Source organism: Rhinopithecus bieti, unplaced genomic scaffold (assembly GCF_001698545.2).
Source record: "Rhinopithecus bieti isolate Rb0 unplaced genomic scaffold, ASM169854v2 scaffold_21531, whole genome shotgun sequence".
Classification (NCBI taxonomy): Eukaryota; Metazoa; Chordata; class Mammalia; order Primates; family Cercopithecidae; genus Rhinopithecus; species Rhinopithecus bieti.
Genome location: NW_016810386.1, coordinates 704,080 through 722,940, shown reverse-complemented (window position 1 = coordinate 722,940; position 18,861 = coordinate 704,080). Strand labels below are relative to the sequence as shown.

At 43.2% G+C, this 18,861-nt stretch overlaps 1 protein-coding gene and 1 pseudogene across 2 annotated transcripts; one reads left to right on the top strand and one right to left on the bottom strand.

Moving 5' to 3' along the window:
- The first annotated feature begins 10,896 nt into the window (after positions 1-10,896).
- Positions 10,897-11,369, top strand: LOC108541994 (small EDRK-rich factor 2 pseudogene; annotated as a pseudogene). Its single transcript, XR_001889140.1, has one exon. The product of XR_001889140.1 is annotated as a small EDRK-rich factor 2 pseudogene (transcript).
- LOC108541995 (serine incorporator 4) lies at positions 11,100-14,662 on the bottom strand. Its single transcript, XM_017891754.1, has 7 exons — positions 14,421-14,662; positions 14,133-14,228; positions 13,901-14,027; positions 13,445-13,517; positions 12,983-13,031; positions 12,687-12,840; positions 11,100-12,520 (listed from the first exon to the last, which is right to left on the bottom strand). The coding sequence occupies exons 1-7, from the start codon at positions 14,560-14,562 to the stop codon at positions 12,307-12,309; spliced, it is 855 nt and encodes a 284-aa protein (XP_017747243.1). The 5' UTR covers positions 14,563-14,662; the 3' UTR covers positions 11,100-12,306.
- Between the last annotated feature and the right edge of the window lie 4,199 nt (positions 14,663-18,861).

The window sequence follows — 18,861 nt, the reverse complement described above, 5'->3', positions numbered from 1 at the left end:
CGCTTTACCTAGCGCACCTGTCGCGACCAAGCTGCTACACCTACTGCTCCTGCGGCCCCGCCCCGGACCCCGCCCACCACCGCGGGGGCGCGCACGCCAGCCCGCCTCCCGTGCGGCCTCGGGCTGAGCGTGCGCGCCACCGGCGGCGTGCCCGGCGCTCGCGTCTGCTCCAGTCGCTCTGGCGGCGCAGGGCGTTGGCGATGGGAGAGGCTGGCTGCTACCCCTGGTCTCGTCTACCTCCGCACGCCTTTCTCTGAAGGAGACACGCACTTGCACGACAGGGGGTCTGTGCGGCTCTACTTTGGCCTTACCTCTTCTAACTCAAAGTTACCGCAGTTTGACTCTGGAGCCACTCAGGTTTTTCCTTAGCTCAACTGTAGGCCAGCTAGGTTCCTGGTGCTTTGGGGGTAAGTTCTGTGCAGGGAGGGTGTTTTAGAGGAGGCTGTGTGGTGTAGTGGAAAGAGCTGTACATTAATCCTGAAAATGGTTTGACAAGGGCGGATGACATCCAAGTTCTCCAACAGCTGTTTTTACTCCTCCACTCAGAATAGGAACTGTGCTAATGGTTTGGAGACTGTCAGTTGGCCTAGCACTTGGCCATCCTGCCACCAAAATCTTGTCCCGGTTCCGTACCAACTGCATGATGCCTTTTGATAGTATCCTTCTTTCCTGTACCTCAAGCATAGTAGGGTTTCAGACCACAGGTTTTCTGAGGCTTTTCGGAATTCATGCAGCTTGATGCATATTAGTCAGGGCTGCTCGTAGGAAAACGCTTGTAATTACACTTCCTAAAGAAGTTGATGAAAATGTGTAAGGAGAAGAGAGATTTCCAACAGATGATTAATATGCCAGCCAGTTATTCCCTTCTTCCTTCAAATATCCAGCCTAGACTGATTTCTGGATAGGTATTGTAGAAATAAAAATTTCAGACAAAACAAACTTAGATTTTGAATCGGACAGCAGTCAAAACCAGAAGAGGCTCAGACACCCCTGCTCTAGCTGCCCAGGCATCAGACTTTTTAGGCTGAACACGAAAGTAAAGAAATTTAATTGGCTACAGCTAAGTGTTTGCCTTATTTGGATATGGTCACACGGGAGGTCCCTAATTATATAACCACTTGGCTGGTTGTCTGTTTGTGATTGGTTGAAACTCCATTCAGAATCAGGTACAAGGGGCCCAGCGCGGTGGCTCAAACCTGTAATCCCAGCACTTTGGGAGTCTGAGGCAGGCGGATCGCCTGCGGTTAGGAGTCCGAGACCAGCCTAGCCAACATGGTGAAACCCCGTCTCCACTAAAAACACAAAAATTAGCCAGACGTGGTGGCAAGTGCCTGTAATCCCAGCTACTCGGGAGGCTGAGGCACGAGAATCACTTGAATCCGGGAAGTGGAGATTGCAGTGAGTAGAGATCTTGCCACCGCACTCCAGCCTGGATGACAGAACGAGACTCTGTCTCAAAAAAAAAAAAAAAGGTACAAGGAATACCTCTAAATTTTGAGTTGCTTTCTGGGTACAAAAACAACTCCAGACTAATGGCCTGCTACTTATTTTGCATTAACAGTATCAAGTATCAAGACTCCAGCGAAAGTGGCAGGCAGCATGGGAATGTTAAAGAGCATACAATATCAATACAGGATAGTACTCCAGAAAATACGTTACCCTGCATGTGGCGTTCCCTCAGTAGATGTCTCCCCTCCCCCCAATATTTTTTTTAGCTCTGTGCTTTAGTGGATGCAAAAATTCCTTGCTTTCCCAAAGCCTCCCTTTGAAGATAGAGCTAGCATATATGCTACAGCTGGCTTTTGCCTGTTTGCAAGGTTGATTGGTAAATTTTCAGGGATTTTATGAGCCAGTTCATAAGCACAACCATTATTAGAAATCAAATTATATAAGCTACAATTAAATTATCTTAAAAATAAAAGTAATAAGCCAGGCGTGTTGAGTCACATTTGTAATCCCAGTGCTTTGGGAGGCCAAGGCAGGAAGATAGCTTGAGGCTAGAAGTTTGAGGTTGCAGTGAGCTATGATCCCACCACTGCACTCCAGCCTGGGCAACAGAGGGAGACCCTACTTCTAAAAAATAACTTTTTAAATAAAGGTAATAAATACTAAAAACTCATCACTTTGTGGTTTTTTTCTTCATTTTACTAATAATTCTGCTCTTGGGGTTATTTGTCCATTGTATCCGCATGTGGAAATACTACATATGTTGTATGCATGTCTTCCCAACTCCATTCAGAAATGTCACATTGGTAGAACGAAATGGGCTGTAATGGGAGTATTTACACCATGGAAGTTGGCAAATGCAACAAGTCAGGGCCTGATTTATTGTTTTGTTGATTTTTCTAGACCAAATGTTAGCAAACCTTTTGTGTAAACAGCCAAATAGTAAGTATTTTAGGCTTTGTGGGACTTATAGTCTCTGTCACAGATACTCAGCTCTCACTGTAGTGCCACATGTGTCAAAGTAGCCACAGACAATACATAAAGAATGGGCATGGGCCAGGTGCAGTGGCTCATGCCTGTAATCCTGGCACTTTGGGAGGCCCAGGCAGGGATCACTTGAGGCCAGGAGCTAGAGACTAGCCTGGCCAACATGGCAAAACCCTGTCTTTACAAACAAATACAATAAATAGACAAAAAAGCCGGGTGTGGTGGTGTGTGCCTGTAGTCCCAGTTACCTGGGAGGGTGAGGTGGGAGGATGTCTTGAGCCCAGGAGTTGAAGGTTGTAATGAGCCGATATCACACCACTGCACTCCAGCCTGGTCGACAGAATAAGACCCTGTCTCAAACAAAAAACTCATAGACCTTTATCTAATAGTGAAGGGAACAATAGAGTTGAGAGGGAAAAATGGAGTAGATAGGGCAAATGTTTACATACATGATACAGTGCAACAAGAATAGCAGAACATATTGCAAAAAATTATATCAACATATTTAAGAACCTTGGAAGAGAATGGCAAATATGCACTATAATTGATGAAGCATCTACATATTGGAATGATTAATATGCCAGCCAGTTATTCCCTTCTTCCTTCAAATATCCAGCCTAGACTGATTTCTGGATAGGTATTGTAGAAATAAAAATTTCAGACAAAACAAACTTAGATTTTGAATCGGACAGCAGTCAAAACCAGAAGAGGCTCAGACACCCCTGCTCTAGCTGCCCAGGCATCAGACTTTTTAGGCTGAACACGAAAGTAAAGAAATTTAATTGGCTACAGCTAAGTGTTTGCCTTATTTGGATATGGTCACACGGGAGGTCCCTAATTATATAACCACTTGGCTGGTTGTCTGTTTGTGAAGACATATTGGAAGAAAATTACCTAGAGATTTATCTCCAGTACACAGTTGAATAAGCTGTATTGGTAAATATATTTGTTGCTTTAAAAGAATTGGTGTCAGCTGGACACGGTGGCTCATGCCTGTAATCCCAGCACTTTGGGAGGCCGAGGTGGGTGGATCACGAGGTCAGAAGTTTGAGACCAGGCTTGCCAACATGGTGAAACCCCATCTCTAAAACTAAAAATACAAAAATTAGCTGGGCATGGTAGTGTGGGCCTGTAGTCCCAGCAACTTGGGAGGCTGAGGCAGGAGAATCACTTGAACTCTGGAGGCAGAGGTTGCAGTGAGCCAAGATCGCACCATTGCACTCCAGCCTGGGCAACAGAGTGAGACTCCATCTCCAAAAAAATAAAAAATAATTGGTGTCTGCTACCCACAGGTTATATTTCTACTACATTATTGTCTATTTTACTTTTTTTCTTTTGAGGCAGAGTCTCGCTCTGTCCCTCAGGCTGGAGTGCACTGGTACGATCTCGGCTCACTGCAACTTCCGCCCGCTGGGTTGAAAAGATTCTCCTGCCTCAGCCAAGTAGCTGGGATTACAGGCATGTGCCACCAAGCCCAGCCAATTTTTGTATTTTTAGTAGAGACAGGGTTTCACCATGTTGGCCAGGCCGGTCTCAAACTCTTGATCTCTAGTGATGCACCTGCCTTGGCCTCCCAAAGTGCTGGGATTACAGGTGTGAGCCACCGCACCCAGCCGATATTGTCTACTTTATATGTGGCTTCAGTAATGAATATTTGAAATTTAATAATGAATAGTTGAAAGTAAACTGCATTTTGTTGTAATGGTGCTTTTACGATAATGGGAAGGAAGACTGGAGTGGCTACAGATTTGTTAGAAAAATTTCCTAATGTCATCATTTGGCTCTGTTACCAATTATAATTCAGTATCTGAAATAATTCAATCATTTAAAAATATTCTGGATAGGCTGGGCACTGTGGCCGATGCCTGTAATTCCAGCACTTTGGAAGGCTGAGGCAGGCAGATCACTTGAGGTCAGGAATTCAAAACTGGCTTGGCTAAAATGGTGAAACCCTGTCTCTACTGAAAACACAAAAATTAACTGGGCGTGGTAGTGCACTCCAGTAGTCACAGCTACTTGGGAGGCTGAGGCAGGAGAATCACTTGAACCCAGGAGGTGGAAGTTGCAGTGGGCTGAGATCGCGCCACTGCGCCCCAGCCTGAGACAGAGTGAGACTCCGTCTCAAGAAAAAAAATAAGATTATGGATAAAATTTATTCTGTTTACCACCAACCTAAAAAAAGGAAACAGCTGGAAATCGTAGCTAAATAACTTGAAACTGACATTATTAAAATTGGCCAAGTACTTAGGTTGAGATGGGTGGACATGTACTTTACCAACCGCCAGTGCTACATGGCACACATATCCTACACTATAAATGCATTTTCCTCATTATTTTTATTCTGGCCTGGCAACAAGATAGCTAATATTAATTTCTTGCAATACCTTACTTTAATGATTGATATTCTTCAAGAATTTTCATTACTTTCAATTGCACTGCAGTTAAGATCAACTAACATTCAGAAAATTAAACAACTAATAGAATGCACTGCAGAAGCTTTGGAAAAATTAAAGATTGGCATTAGCATGAATCTCAAGTTGAAGATATGGTTAAGTCATCAGTTTAAAGTCATTCCATTTAATTTTTTTTTTTTTTTTTTTGGAGACAGGGTCTCACTCTGTTGCTCAGGTTGGAGTGCTGTGGCACAATCAGAGCTCACTATAACTTCAAACTCCTGAACTCAAGTGATTCTCCTGCCTCAGCCTTCAAGTAGCTGGGACAACAGGCACATGCCACTACATCTGGCTAATTTTTAAAAACCTTTGGTAGAGATGGGGTGTCACATGTTGCCCAGGCTGGTCTTGAACTCTTGACCTCAAGCGATCTTCTCATCTTGGACTCCCAAAGCACTGGGCTTACAGGCGTGAACTGCCACACCCAGTGAAAAATAGATTTAAACCTCTGCCTAAGGAATGTATTCTAAAAGTAATGAATAATATGTCATATATTAGAAAATATTTTAAGTTGTTTTGATTGATTAAAATCATATCCTTGAACTTATAAGAATAGACATTCACTGTGGAAAATAATATCTTTAAGAATGAAATTTTTAAAATGTATTTTTGAATTTATTTTTTTTTGAGACGGAGTCCTCTGTCACCAGGCTAGAGTAGCAGTGGCGGATATCAGCTCTACTAGCAAGTCCGCCTCCCGGAATTTATGCTTCTCTGCCATCAGCCTCCGAGTAGTTGGGATACAGGTGGCGCCACCTCCCTGTTATTTTTTGTATTTTTACAGTAGAGACGGCGGTTTCACTGTGTTAGCCAGGTATGGTCTCGATCTCTGACATCGTGATTCGCATCTCGACCTCCCAACAGTGTGGGAATTATAGGCTTGAGCCACCGCGCCCGCTTTTTTTTTTTTTATTCTTTTTGAGATGGAGTCTCCTGTTAGCCTCGGTTGCCTAGGCTAGAGTGCAGTGGCGTGATCTTAACTCACAGCAACCTCCACCTCCCAGGTTCAAGCAATTTGCCTGCTTCAGCCTCCCAAGTAGCTGGGATTACAGGTGCCCGCCACCATGCCCAGCAAATTTTTGTATTTTTAGTAGAGACAGGGTTTCATCTTGTTGGTCAGTCTGGTCTCGAACTCTTGACCTCAAGTGATCTGCCTACCTCGGCCTCCCAAAGTGCTGGGATTACAGGTGTGAGCCACCATGCCCGGCCTTGAATTATTTTCAAGATTTTGCAAGTAATAATGTAGAATCAAACAAAGTTACAATCCCTGCAATTACACAAAAAGCTAAAAAGATAGCATTATTGCAATCAACAGTGCTAAAGCTGAAAGAAGTTTCATTTTAATAAGTTTGTATGAGGTTGAAAAATGGTAATGGATGAGGAATGGTAGTTTAATAGTAGATCACATGTCAGACTTAAGGACAAGAAATATATTGGAAAAAGATGAGCAGATTGAAAGCATCAAATGATGGTTGAATTGCCATCATAAATTGGCTGAGATAGAAGAGTTTGGAAAGATTACTGAAAGCTTGTGGAATCAACTGGCTGTGTGGAATTCACAAAAAGAGTATTTTGTACTTATTATTTGTAAACTGTAAGCTACACATGCTTTATATTAGTAACATTTTTATAGATTTATATAGATAGGTATAGATATGCACACATTATTTCCCTGGGGAGCTGGTTGTTTATTAGCACATCAATGAGTAGTATATATTTTTAGGGGTAATGTGAAGCTCAAACAAGAAATGTATGTAAAATACTTGGCATTGCTTACTACAGACTTGATAATAAATGTTAACTCTGTTCCCACTTTCCACCCTACCTGCTTTGTTCTTTCCTGGACAAGTTACTTAACCTTTCAACCATAGTTTCATAATGGGAATTGCAGGTTCAATCCTAATTGACTTTTGGGGATTCAATAAAATGGCATGTCTTACTTAGCTGACAAACTAGGAGCTTAAATTACTGTTCCTCCTTCTTCCTTTAGTATATAAAGGTATAATTCATTAAGCATTTGATAAAATGAAACTTCCACCATGTCCTTAGGAATAAACCAAAGAAAAATGTTCCAAAATTATTAATAGTTAATAATCCCATATATTAAGTTATTTATCTGAATCTTGTCTACTTACTGACAAACTTTTTTTCATTTCAGTTTATAGTTATAGTTGACCAATCAGTTGTCTTTTTGTTAGCTAAACATTCTTTTTTTTATTTTGTTCTTATTCCTGGCAAGCTATGATGGATAGGTAAACATTCTTTTTTTTTGAAACAGAGTCTCACTTTGTTATGCAGGCTGGAGTGCAGTGGCACAATCTCAGTTCAATGCAAACTCCGCCTCCGAGGTTCAAGCGATTCTCATGCCTCAGCCTCCCAAGTAGCTGGGATTACAGGTATGCACTACAATGCCTAGCTAATTTTTGTATTTTTTGTAAAGACAGGGTTTGGCCATTCGCAGTGGCTCACAGCTGTAATCCCAGCACTTTGGGAGACCAAGATGGGCAGATCACCTGAGGTCCGTAGTTTTTTTTTGTTTTGTTTTGTTTTTGAGATGGAGTCTCCCTCTGTCGCCCAGGCTGGAGTGCAGTGGCACAATCTTGGCTCACTGCAAGCTCCACCTTCCAGGTTCACACCATTCTTCTGCCTCAGCCTCCCGAGTAGCTGGGACTACAGGCGCCCGCCACCACGCCTGGCTAGTTTTTTGTAGTATTAGTAGAGACAGGGTCTCACCATGTTAACCAGGATGGTCTCGATCTCCTGACCTCGTGATCCGTCTGCCTCGGCCTCCCAAAGTGCTGGGATTACAGGTGTGAGCCACCGCGCCCGGTGAGGTCGGGAGTTTGAGACCAGCCTGATCAACATGGAGAAACCCCATCTCTACTAAAAATACAAAATTAGCCGGGCATGGTGGCACATGCCTGTAATCCCAGCTACTCGGGAGGTTGAAACAGGAGAATCACTTGAATCTGGGAGGTGGAGGTTGAGGTGAGCCAAGATCACGCCATTGCACTCCAGCTTTGGCAACAGGAGCAAAACTCTGTCTCAAAAAAAAAAAAAAGAAGACGGGGTTTCACCATGTTGGCCAGGCTGGTCTTGAACTCCTGACCTCAAGTGACTTGCCTGCCTCGGCCTCCCAAAGTTCTGTGATTACAGGCATGAGCCACCACACCTAGACTGTAAACATTCTTGAAAAAATATTGTTTACCTTAGATTATAAACTTGAGAATAAGATCTGTTTAACCATATTCTCTCTTCTGCTTACCTTCCATAGTTGGAAGAATTAAGTAAACCAAAGAGTACTATCCACTTCCAAATTATTTTTTACTGTTACCAAAATATGAACTTCTGGGGGGTTTTGTTTGTTTGTTTGTTTGTTTTGAGACAGGGTCTCACTCTGTTGCCCAGGCTGGAGTGCAATGGTGTGATCATGGCTCACTGTAGCCTCAACCTCTGAGCTCAAACAATCCTCCCACCTCAGCCTTCTGAGTAGCTGGGACAGGGTTTCACCACGTAGCCCAGGCTGGTCTCAAACTCTTGAGCTCAAGTGATCTACCTGGCGTGGCCTCCCAAAATGCTGGGATTACAGGTGTGAGCCACTGCACCCATGTGATCTCTCTTTTTTTTTTTATGGCTGAATAGTACTCCATTGTGTACATGTACCACATGTTCTTTATCCATTCATCTGTTGATGGACACTTAGGTTGCTTCCAAATCCTGGCTATTGTGACTAATAGTGCTGCAATAAACATGAGAGTGCAGATATCTCTTTGACAAAGTGATTTCCTTTCTTTTGGGTATATACCTAGGAGTGGGATTGCTGGATTGTATGGTAGCTCTGTTTTTAGTTTTTTGAGGAACCTCCAAACTGTTCTCCGTTGTAGTTGTACTAATTTATCTTCCCAACAACAGCGTACGAGGGTTCCCTTTTCTCAGCATTTATTATTGCCTGTCCTTTGGATAAAAGCTATTTTAACTGGGTAAGATGATATCTCATTGTAGTTTTCATTTGCATTTCTCTGATGATCAGTGAATGATGTTGAGCACCTTTTCATAAACCTGTTTGCCATTTGTATGTCTTCTTTTAAGAAATGTCTGTTTGGATGTTTTGCCCATTTTTAATTGGGTTGTTAGATTCTTTTTTCCTATACAGTTGTTTGAGCTCCTTGTATAGCCTGAGAAAATATTTGCAGATATTTTTATCCTGTTCTGTGGGTTGTCTCCTCACTTTGTTCATGGTTTCCTTTGCTATGCAGAAGCTTTTTAACTTGATGTGATCCCATTTGTCCATTTTTGCTTTGGTTGCCTGTGCTTGTGAGGTATTACTCAATAAATCTTTGCCCACTTCAATGTCCTGGAGAGTTCTCCCAATGTTGTCTTTTAGTAGTTTCATAGTTTGAGGTCTTAGATGTAAGTCTTTAATCCATTTTTATTCGATTTTTGTATATGGTGAGAGGTAGGGGTTGTTTCATTTTTCTGCTTATTGGATATCCAGTTTTCCCACCACCATTTATTGAAGAGACTATCTTTTCCCCAATATGTGTTCTTGGCACCTTTGTTGAAAATGAGTTTACTATAGATATATAGATTTGTTTCTGGATCCTTTATTCTGTTCCATTGGTCTATGTGCCTGGTTTTATGCCAGTACCATGCTGTTTTGGTTACTATAGTTCTGTAGTATAATTCGAGGTCAGGTAATGTGATTCTTCAACTTTTTTTTTCTTTTTGCTCAGGATAACTTTGGCTATTCTGGGTCTTAAAATATAAATTTTAGAATTGCTTTTTCTGTTTTTATAAAGAATGTCATTGGTATTTTGATAGCATTGCATTGAGTCTGTAGATTGCTTTGGGTAGTATGGATATTTAAACAATATTGATTCTGCCAATCCATCAACATGGAATATATTTCCATTTTTTCATGTTATCTTCAATTTCTTGCCTCAGTGTTTTATGATTTTCACTATAGAGCTCTTTTATTTCTTTAGTTAAGTTAATTCCTGGGTATTTTATTTTATTTGTAGCTATTGTAAATAGGATTACTTTCTTCTTTCTTTCTTTCTTTCTTTCTTTCTTTCTTTCTTTCTTTCTTTCTCTCTCTCTCTCTCTTTCTTTCTTTCTTTCTTTTTTTTTTTTTTTTTTTTTCCTGAGATGAAGTCTCGCTCTTGTCCCCAGGCTGCAGTGCAATGGCATGATCTTGGCTCACTGCAACCTTCGCCTCCCAGGTTTAAGTGATTCTTCTGCATCAGCCTCCTGAGTAGCTGGGATTACAAGAGTGCACCACCATGCCTGGCTAATTTTTGTATTTTTAGTAGAAACAGGGTTTCACCATGTTGGCCAGGCTGGAGTAAGTACAATTTTTAAATTCTGCTTCCTTTACTTCATACTTCTATAAGGAAAAGTCATTCATTTTTTAAATACAATAAATATTTATTGAGTACATACAAGATGCCAGGTACAGTGTGAAGCACTGAGGATTCACTGGAGAACAAGACAGTGATTCAGTGGGATGAATAATTAAATAGGTGGAATACTTTAGATAACTGTGTTATGGTAAGGGAAATACAGGAGGCTAGTAGCCCTTAGGAGGGGTACTTATCCCAGAGTTGGGAATCAAGGATGTCTTCGTAGTAGAGGAATTGATATCTAAATTGAATGGTAAACAGGTACTAGCAAGGCAGAGGTATTTATATGTGTGTGTGTGTTTGGTTGCCTCGCTGAAAAGTTAGATGGGGTAGGATCAACAGGGGAGAAAAAGCATTATAGGGCTATGTTTACCTTAAAAAATGGGAAAATACAGTATAGCTTAAGTCTAGGGTGTAGGAGGTAGTACTCATGGATGAAGGCGAAAAGTTAAGCAGGGACTAGATCTTATAAGACATTGGAAGACATGTTAAGGAGTTTGAATTGTATCCTAGGAGAACTGGGGACCTCTTAACCCTGTGCCTTAAAGCTAAAGACTACCTATATCAGAATCACCTAGAGGTCTGGTTAAAAATGCTCATTTCGGTCGGAGCCGCTGCCGTAGCCATGACGCGGTAACCAGCGTGAGCTCGCCCGCCAGAAGAATATGAAAAAGCAGAGAGACTCGGTTGAGGGAAAGCGCCGAGATGACTGGCTTTCTGCTGCCGCCCGCAAGCAGAGGGACTCGGAGATCATGCAGCAGAAGCAGAAAAAGGCAAACGAGAAGAAGGAGGAACCCAAGTAACTTTGTGGCTTCGTGTCCAACCCTCTTGCCCTTCGCCTGTGTGCCTGGAGCCAGTCCCACCACGCTCGCGTTTCCTCCTGTAGTGCTCACAGGTCCCAGCACCGATGGCATTCCCTTTGCCCTGAGTCTGCAGTGGGTCCCTTTTGTGCTTCCTTCCCCTCAGGTAGCCTCTCTCCCCCTGGGCCACTCCCGGGGGTGAGGGGGTTACCCCTTCCCAGTGTTTTTTATTCCTGTGGGGCTCACCCCAAAGTATTAAAAGTAGCTTTGTAATTCCTTGAGCGCCTGGTTTGACTGGGGACTTGGGGGGATGGGGTTGGAGGAATGACTGCCCTTTCCCACCAAAAAGGGAGAACTCTTTAGACTCAGATTGTGGATACAGGCTTAATCAGTGAAACATCACAGAAGCCTTTTATTATGCAATGACAACCAAACAAGTACTCCGGATATGCGGTAGAGGAATCCTCCAAGAACCATAGAGACTTCTTTTCTGTGATTTTTGTTCCCCACCCTTGAACACCATCTCTAGGATGGAGTTGGCCTAAGAGTGAAGGCTGCAAGATCTGTGTTTATGCCTCTCTTCCTCATTCTTCCTCAGTTTGTTCGTCTACTTGAAAGTTGGCCAAAAAATCCTGCTGCTCACCAACTTCCCATGGTCAGCTGCTGTCAAGTGTTCACATTCTCTTCTGTCATTCCTCATGGAATGAGGGTGGTTTTGTCTTCCCGCTTCCCTTGACCTCAAGATCAGGATTAAAACCTGGGGTAGCTCTGTGCTCCTTTCTTCCTATGCCCTGGTTTGTTCTGTGTCCGGGCTTCTTATATCCGTGTGCCCAGGGCTGAACTGCTTATTTTCCTTTCTCCAAGGGCAATGCCGAGTCTTCAGTCCCTGTTGGTCTTTCCCCACCCCCACTTCCAGCCCAAGAGCCAGGAAAAGGCTGGTGCCACACTGTCTGCTGGGAACAGCAGTGGTTCCTGAGCTGCTGATTTGGGTGTTAGGCTCTTGAGCTGGGATGCAGAAACAGTAGCTCCAGTGAGTCAGACACTCTGCCCAGCGCATTAGACTGTATTGGACCACTTCTTCGAGTTCATAGTATTGACTTCAGCCCAAAGGGAGATAACTCCCCATGTGTCCTTGAGGTATTGAGCTGGGCTGGACAGTTCCCCTTGAGCCAACTCTAGGAGTACAATGTCAGGGGAACCCCAGTTTGTGAAAAGGACTTAGACTGGAGGATATTTGTTATCTGGGGATATGATGCGGTGGCGGCGGCGCCTCAAGAGAAGGGGCTGGGGTTTCTGGGTGGGGGACCAACAGAGTGGTGCCAGTAACAGCCCCAGATAGAGGAGTACGCAGGCCCAGCATGAGGCAACCTTGACCCAGAAGGTGGCCCAGCTACCCTTGATGAAGGTCTTTTCCAGTTCTGCTTCCTCATAGCTGTGTAACCAAAGGCTCTGGTTAGAGAGTATGAAGGGTCTTAGCTTTTAGATGTGGTCTACCTCCTTACCAATTATGGCAGACCCACGTGTCTGGAATGGCCTTGAATTGCTCTTTCTGTAAAACAGCTCTTCAGGAGAGTATCTAAGGCCCACCTCCATCTTACCTGAACCAGTTGGTAAGGGTAACCATGACATAGAGTGAGGCAAGGAAGAAGACGAAGTGGAAGGCAGAATAGTTGTAGGAAAGATGCTGGACTTGGACTGGAGGAGCTGGAGGGGTCTCTTGGTCAGCTGGCCTAGCAGCACCACCCCTTTGCCCTGGAGAGATGAAATGGCTGCTGGGAGCAGTGCTGCCGAAACACCTCTTCTCCTCTCCCCCAACTACCTTTGTTAAGGCTCTTGAGGGTTCTTACGGCACTCCACAGAGATCCACCACTTCGGTTTCTCACTTGGCACTCACCTTCGTCTGCCTCCACTATTTCAGGGCAGCAGAAACACAGTGAGGGCTTCTGCAAAACATAACGCAGGTTTTGGAATGGTCTTAAAAGATGTGAGGGTGTTAATCTAGGAAACTTCCCTCGTGAAAAGATTGGTCTAGTATTAAAAAGTGGAGGCACACCTGGGTTCAAATTCTAGCTCCAGCATATAACTGGCTGTGCAGACTTTGGTAAGATGTTTAATCTTTTGTGCCTCGATTTTCTCCATTTGTAAAATGGAGCAAATACCTACCTCACAGGGTTGTTGTGAGGGTTAAATTAAATGAGATTATGTAAAAGTATCTAGCACAGTTGCCTAGCACATTGTGGGTACTCAATAAAAGGTAATAGCTATAATCAGCGTTCTGGGTAGAGGTTGGTAGGATGTGTGTGTGTCTTTGTGTGGGGGAGGGAGGGTGTTGGGGTATTGAGCTCTTTCTCCTCACCTGAAACTCATAGCGGTAAACCTTGACAATCCACAAGGGTCCAAATACCTCAGCCAGGTAGGAGGCCTCATTGCTGAGAAATAATAGAGTTCTTAAGCTCGTCTAGTTAAATAGGTATTATCTGGGGGCATTTACTACCAATTGGTCCATACTGGTAATCCTCAAGAGGGTACCATACTCCCTGTGCCTTTTTCCACCAAAGATTTGGAATTCTATTCATGGGAGAGCCCTAAGATCTTTGGACGTATTTTAAATTCTCAAATCATTCCCCCAACCCCCTTCATCTCATACAGATCATCTAACAAAGTACTATTCTTAGAATTTGTCCCTGTTTGTGGAAAGCTTTTCTCACTCTAGTCTTGCTCTAAACTCTATGGTCCCAGACATTCTCCTGACCATCCTTCCCTGTCTTGGGCACCGTCCTTTCATACCTCCACCCTTGACACTTTTACGCACCAAGCAAAAAGCACACAAGCATACATGATGCCAGCACTCAGCATTGCTAGAGAGGTATCTGGTGTTTGGGGTTCCATTTTACTCAGGCCAGGGAGGCACAGGGTGTGATTCTGTCCTTGAAGGATTACTGGGAAGGGACAACAGAAGAGACGGGTATTAAGAACAGTGAGCTAGGTATTTGGCAGGGGCAAAAAAAGGTCTTAGCATGGAGGATCCAGGTCCTGTCCCTTACCTCTCTCTGGAGGACGGCTGGACAGCGCAGAGAAAGTCAGATACATGATGTAGCAGCTGATGACAGAAGCTTGTAGAAGGCCAGAGCGGGGTTGCTCTGGGGAGTGAGTATCACTGCTTTAGTCTACAGGCTGGCAATTTCCTCCATTTCTACCCCCACTTGTACTTCTGTCTCCCCATCCCTTGGTGGGGGTAGGGAAGCAGAGATTCTTTTATGAAATAATTGAGATTAGGGAGGTAATGAAACTTGCTACGCTTTTAAGGCCCCCAAAACCTGGAATGTACCCACTGAGGCGGATGCAAGGAGCGATGGAGAGGAAGGAGATGAGGCCACAGAAGCAAAGGTGCAGACTGAGGAGCATCTTGTTGAGCAGGCAGCCAGCTGGGTGTGTATAGTAGCGGAATAGGAGCACAGCTCCCACACCTGCCATGCTGTAGAATCCTAGGGTGGCCAGCAGGACAGCCAGGAACCAGCTGCAGTCTTGAGCTGCACCTGTCTGCCTAAGGGTGGAAAGTCGGCAGTGGCTTGGAGCGCCAACTTTTTTTTTTTTTTTTTTGAGATGGGAGTCTTGCTCTGTCGCCCAGGCTGGAGTGCAATGGCATGGTTTCGGCTCATTGCAATCTCCACCTCCTGGGTTCAAGTGATTCTCCTACTTCAGCCTCCTGAGTAGCTGGGATTATAGGTGCCTACCACCATGTCTGGCTAATTTTTGTTTTTACTAGAGATGGGGTTTCACCATGTTGGCCAGGCTGGTCTCGAACNTTTGTTTGTTTTTTTGAGATAGGGTCTTATTTTGTCACCCAGCTTGGAGTATACTGGCATGATCTTGGCTTACTGCAGCCTCTACCTCCAGAGTTCAAGAAATTTTCCTGTCTCAGCCTCCCGGGTAGCTGGGATTACAGGCACGTGCCACCATGCCTGGCTAATTTTTTATTTTTAGTAAAGATGGGGTTTCACCATGTTGGCCAGGTTGATCTTGAACTCCTGACCTCAGGTGATCTGCCCACCTTAGCCTCCCAAAGTGCTAGGGTTTCAAGCTAGAGCCACCACGCCCGGCCAGGCTGAATGTTAATATGTATGAACAATTTGCATTCTTCCCAAACATCTCTTACTCTAACCGGAAATATACGTGTTTATTAAAGGTATTCTCTGTAACTAATTTCTAGGATAGTAAGTTATCATTGTATTGAATGTGCATTTTTTATGCATAAGAAGTAATTAGGCATTCTTTGCTTGTAGCTTCATTTTTCTCCAAATATAAAAAAGGGAGTAAAATAAACTCATCATGTGGAAATCTTTAAAATAACCTAAACCAGGTTCTATTAAAGAATAATGAAAAAATATATATAACATTTCAAAGGCTAAATCAGAATAAATTCTGTTCTTTGGGAACAACAGTTAGCCACATAAATACCACAAATCCAGGAAGGAGATTTCCTGACTTCTGCTTCCAAGCAATTCTAATAAATGAAGAAGGAAGTGATTTTCCTTTTTAAAAAACCTATTGTTGGCAGGATTAGTGTACTTCCTTTCACTCTTTTAGGATGTTAAACACATGTACACTAATATTCCTGTATTTCATAAACCTTTGGGGATTTTGTCAGATTCTGAGTATGCATATCTTTTTTTTTTTTTTTGAGATGGAGTCTTGCTCTGTCGCCCAGGCTGGAGTGCACTGGTGCGATCTCGGCTCACTGCAACCTCCGCCTCCCAGGTTCAAGTGATCCTCCTGCCTCAGCCTCCGGAGTAGCTGGGATTACAGGCATGCACCACCATGCCTGATTAATTTTTGTATTTTTAGTAGAGACAGGGTTTCACCATGTTGGTCAGGCTAGTCTGGAACTCCGACCTCAAGTGATCCTCTGGCTTCAGCCTCCCCAAGTGCTGGGATTACAGGTATGAGCCATGGTGCCCAGCTCAGAATGTTAAATTGTTTCAGTAAAAAGTCCTTCTGTTGTGGAAATGTTACAAATGCATTACTAAAAGGGAGAGAAACATCCAGGCATAAACACTTATTGTCAGGGATCCCTTATCCTGGTGGAATAAGCATAAGCTTTGGAGTCAGAATTAATTTGCATTCTCTTTGACTTATTATGAGTCAAGGGGCAAGTTTCTTAGCTTCTCTAAGCCTCAGCTTCTTCCCTTGCAGTAGTAACACTTGGCTGGCTGTGTTATCATGAGGAATAAATTAAATGACATCTAGTATTCTGCTTGACCTAGAGTACACACTCAGTAAATACTGATCCCTTTTTCACTTCTCCCAGGCTTAGAAGTTTTCTGGAGGTAAATTGCATAGCCCACAGCAGAAGTTGATCTCTGGTTCTTCCTCATTCTTTTTTAGTAACAGAATGATAGAAATTTGAAAAGTACCGGAGGACAGGAGAACACCTGAGCTCAGGGATCAGACTCTAGGATAAGAAACTAGTTCAGCAGGAAGTGTGCACTGTCAGCCCCTTAAGGATCATATGCTCAAGGTGTCCAATCCCATCGCACATGTTTAATACCTCAAATGTCACTTGATGGTAGAAGACTCTCTAGGGAACTCTTTGAGAACAGTACCCAGCTGTAGTGGAAGGCTCACCTGAGAGCACCTTTTAGTCTTTCTCTGTCCTTCTTTGTCCTCATGTAATTTAATTATGTCCTTTCTTGCTGCAGCTTTTAAATTCAAAGACCCTTGTTATTAGTGTCTATCACCTTAAATTACCAGATTTGGGCTCTCTTCACCTCCTCCCACCCTTATCCTGTGAAACAGACAGTGGTACTGCCTAATTTGTTTCTGGTTGTTCCTCCTGTCTCCCCAGCACACCTGACATTTAACAATTAATTTTATTCCAAAAAGCAGAAAAAACATTTTCCAAATGCCCTAGCTATTTATTGGGAAGCTCTCCACATCCATATTAGCAAATAACAGATTCTCAGTTATGTGTGCAAATATCTTAATGTACTTTAGGGATTATACAGAATAATTGTCAATTTTTATTTTCAGAATATTGGCCAAAACATAACATAATCTCAAATGGACTGATCGTACTAATTTATAGTTATATCTGTATCACTATTCTCATTTTAATGAAGAACAAAATGAAGATTAGACTTTTATATACTGTTTATGCACTATATACTACATACTGTTTATGTCCTAAGAATATAAAAGTACAATATTTGGGCCTTATACCTCAGTTTCAAGGAAGGCAAGCTAGTGTTAGAACTTAAAGTTCCTAATTCTGTTTTTAATTTTGTTTTGTTTTGTTTTGAGATGGAGTCTCACTCTGTTGCCCAGGCTGGAGTGCAAATGGCATGATCTTGGCTCACTGCAACCTCCGCTTCCCGGGTTCAAGCGATTCTCCCACCTCAGCCTCTCGAGTAGCTGGGATTACAGGCACCCACCTCGGCTAACTTTTTCTGTATTTTTATAGAGACGGGGTTTCACCATGTTGGTCAGGCGGGTCTCGAACTCCTGAATTCGATCCCCCCACCACCCGCCTTGGCCTCCCAAAGTGCTGGGATTACAGGCATGAGCCACTGCACCGGGCCCCTAATTCTGTTTTTTTTTTTTTTGCATGTACAAAGATTTTGTCCTGTAGTGCATTGGGTCTATTTCAAGCATAAAAATGCACAGAACTTTTTCTCTGATTCTATATAAATAAAATATATTCATTTGTATGTATGTACATCCACCTTACACTGTAACACCTAACAATATTTTATTGGCCAAGCCTGGTGGCTCATGCCTGTAATCCCAGCACTTTGGGAGGCTGAAGCAGGTGGATTGCTTGAACCCAGGTGTTCGAGACCAGCCTTGACAACATGGCGAAACCCCATTTCTATAAAAAATACAAAAATTAGCTGAGTGTGGTGATGCACACCTGTAGTCCTAGTTACTCAGAAGGCTGAGGTAGGAGGATAGATTGAGCCGGGCAGGTCCAGGCTGCAGTGAGGCGTGATTATGCCACTGCACTCCAGCCTGGGCGACAGAACAAGACCCTGTCTCAAAAAATAGAAGTAAATAAATAGATAATATTTCGTTGATTGATTGATTTCCAAAAGCTCTTTCTTTATGGGCACAAATTTGAGCCTGCTCAGATGTGTAGTATAAACTTTTTTACACTTTCTGTTACAGTGTCATGCAGGTGCTGCACTACTGGGAGTAGAAGAATACTCAGATGTTAATACTGTTTCTGGGCCGGGCGCGGTGGCTCAAGCCTGTAATCCCAGCACTTTGGGAGGCCGAGACGGGCGGATCACGAGGTCAGGAGATTGAGACCGTCCTGGCTAACACAGTGAAACCCAGTCTCTACTAAAAAATACAAAAAACTAGCCAGGCGAGGTGGCGGCCGCCTGTAGTCCCAGCTACTTGGGAGGCTGAGGCAGGAGAATGGTGTAAACCCGGGAGGCGGAGCTTGCAGTGAGCTGAGATCCGGCCACTGCACTCCAGCCTGGGCGACACAGCGAGACTCCGTCTCAAAAAAAAAAAAAATACTGTTTCTGGAGAGACTTCTTGTTAGGGAAATAATTAAATGTCTTCATTAATTAAGCCATTTTTAAAAGGATATTTTGCTATATGTTACTGAAAGCAACATTAAAAGAAATTTTGTTTGCAGTTAAAGCACCTGACTTTATTTAGGTGTTCGTTCAGGTTTTCAAAGATCAGATTATTTAAATCTTATATAAACTTTTCTGGAAGAGAAAAAGTAGAAATATTCTCCAGCTCTTTCTATAAAGTTGTGAT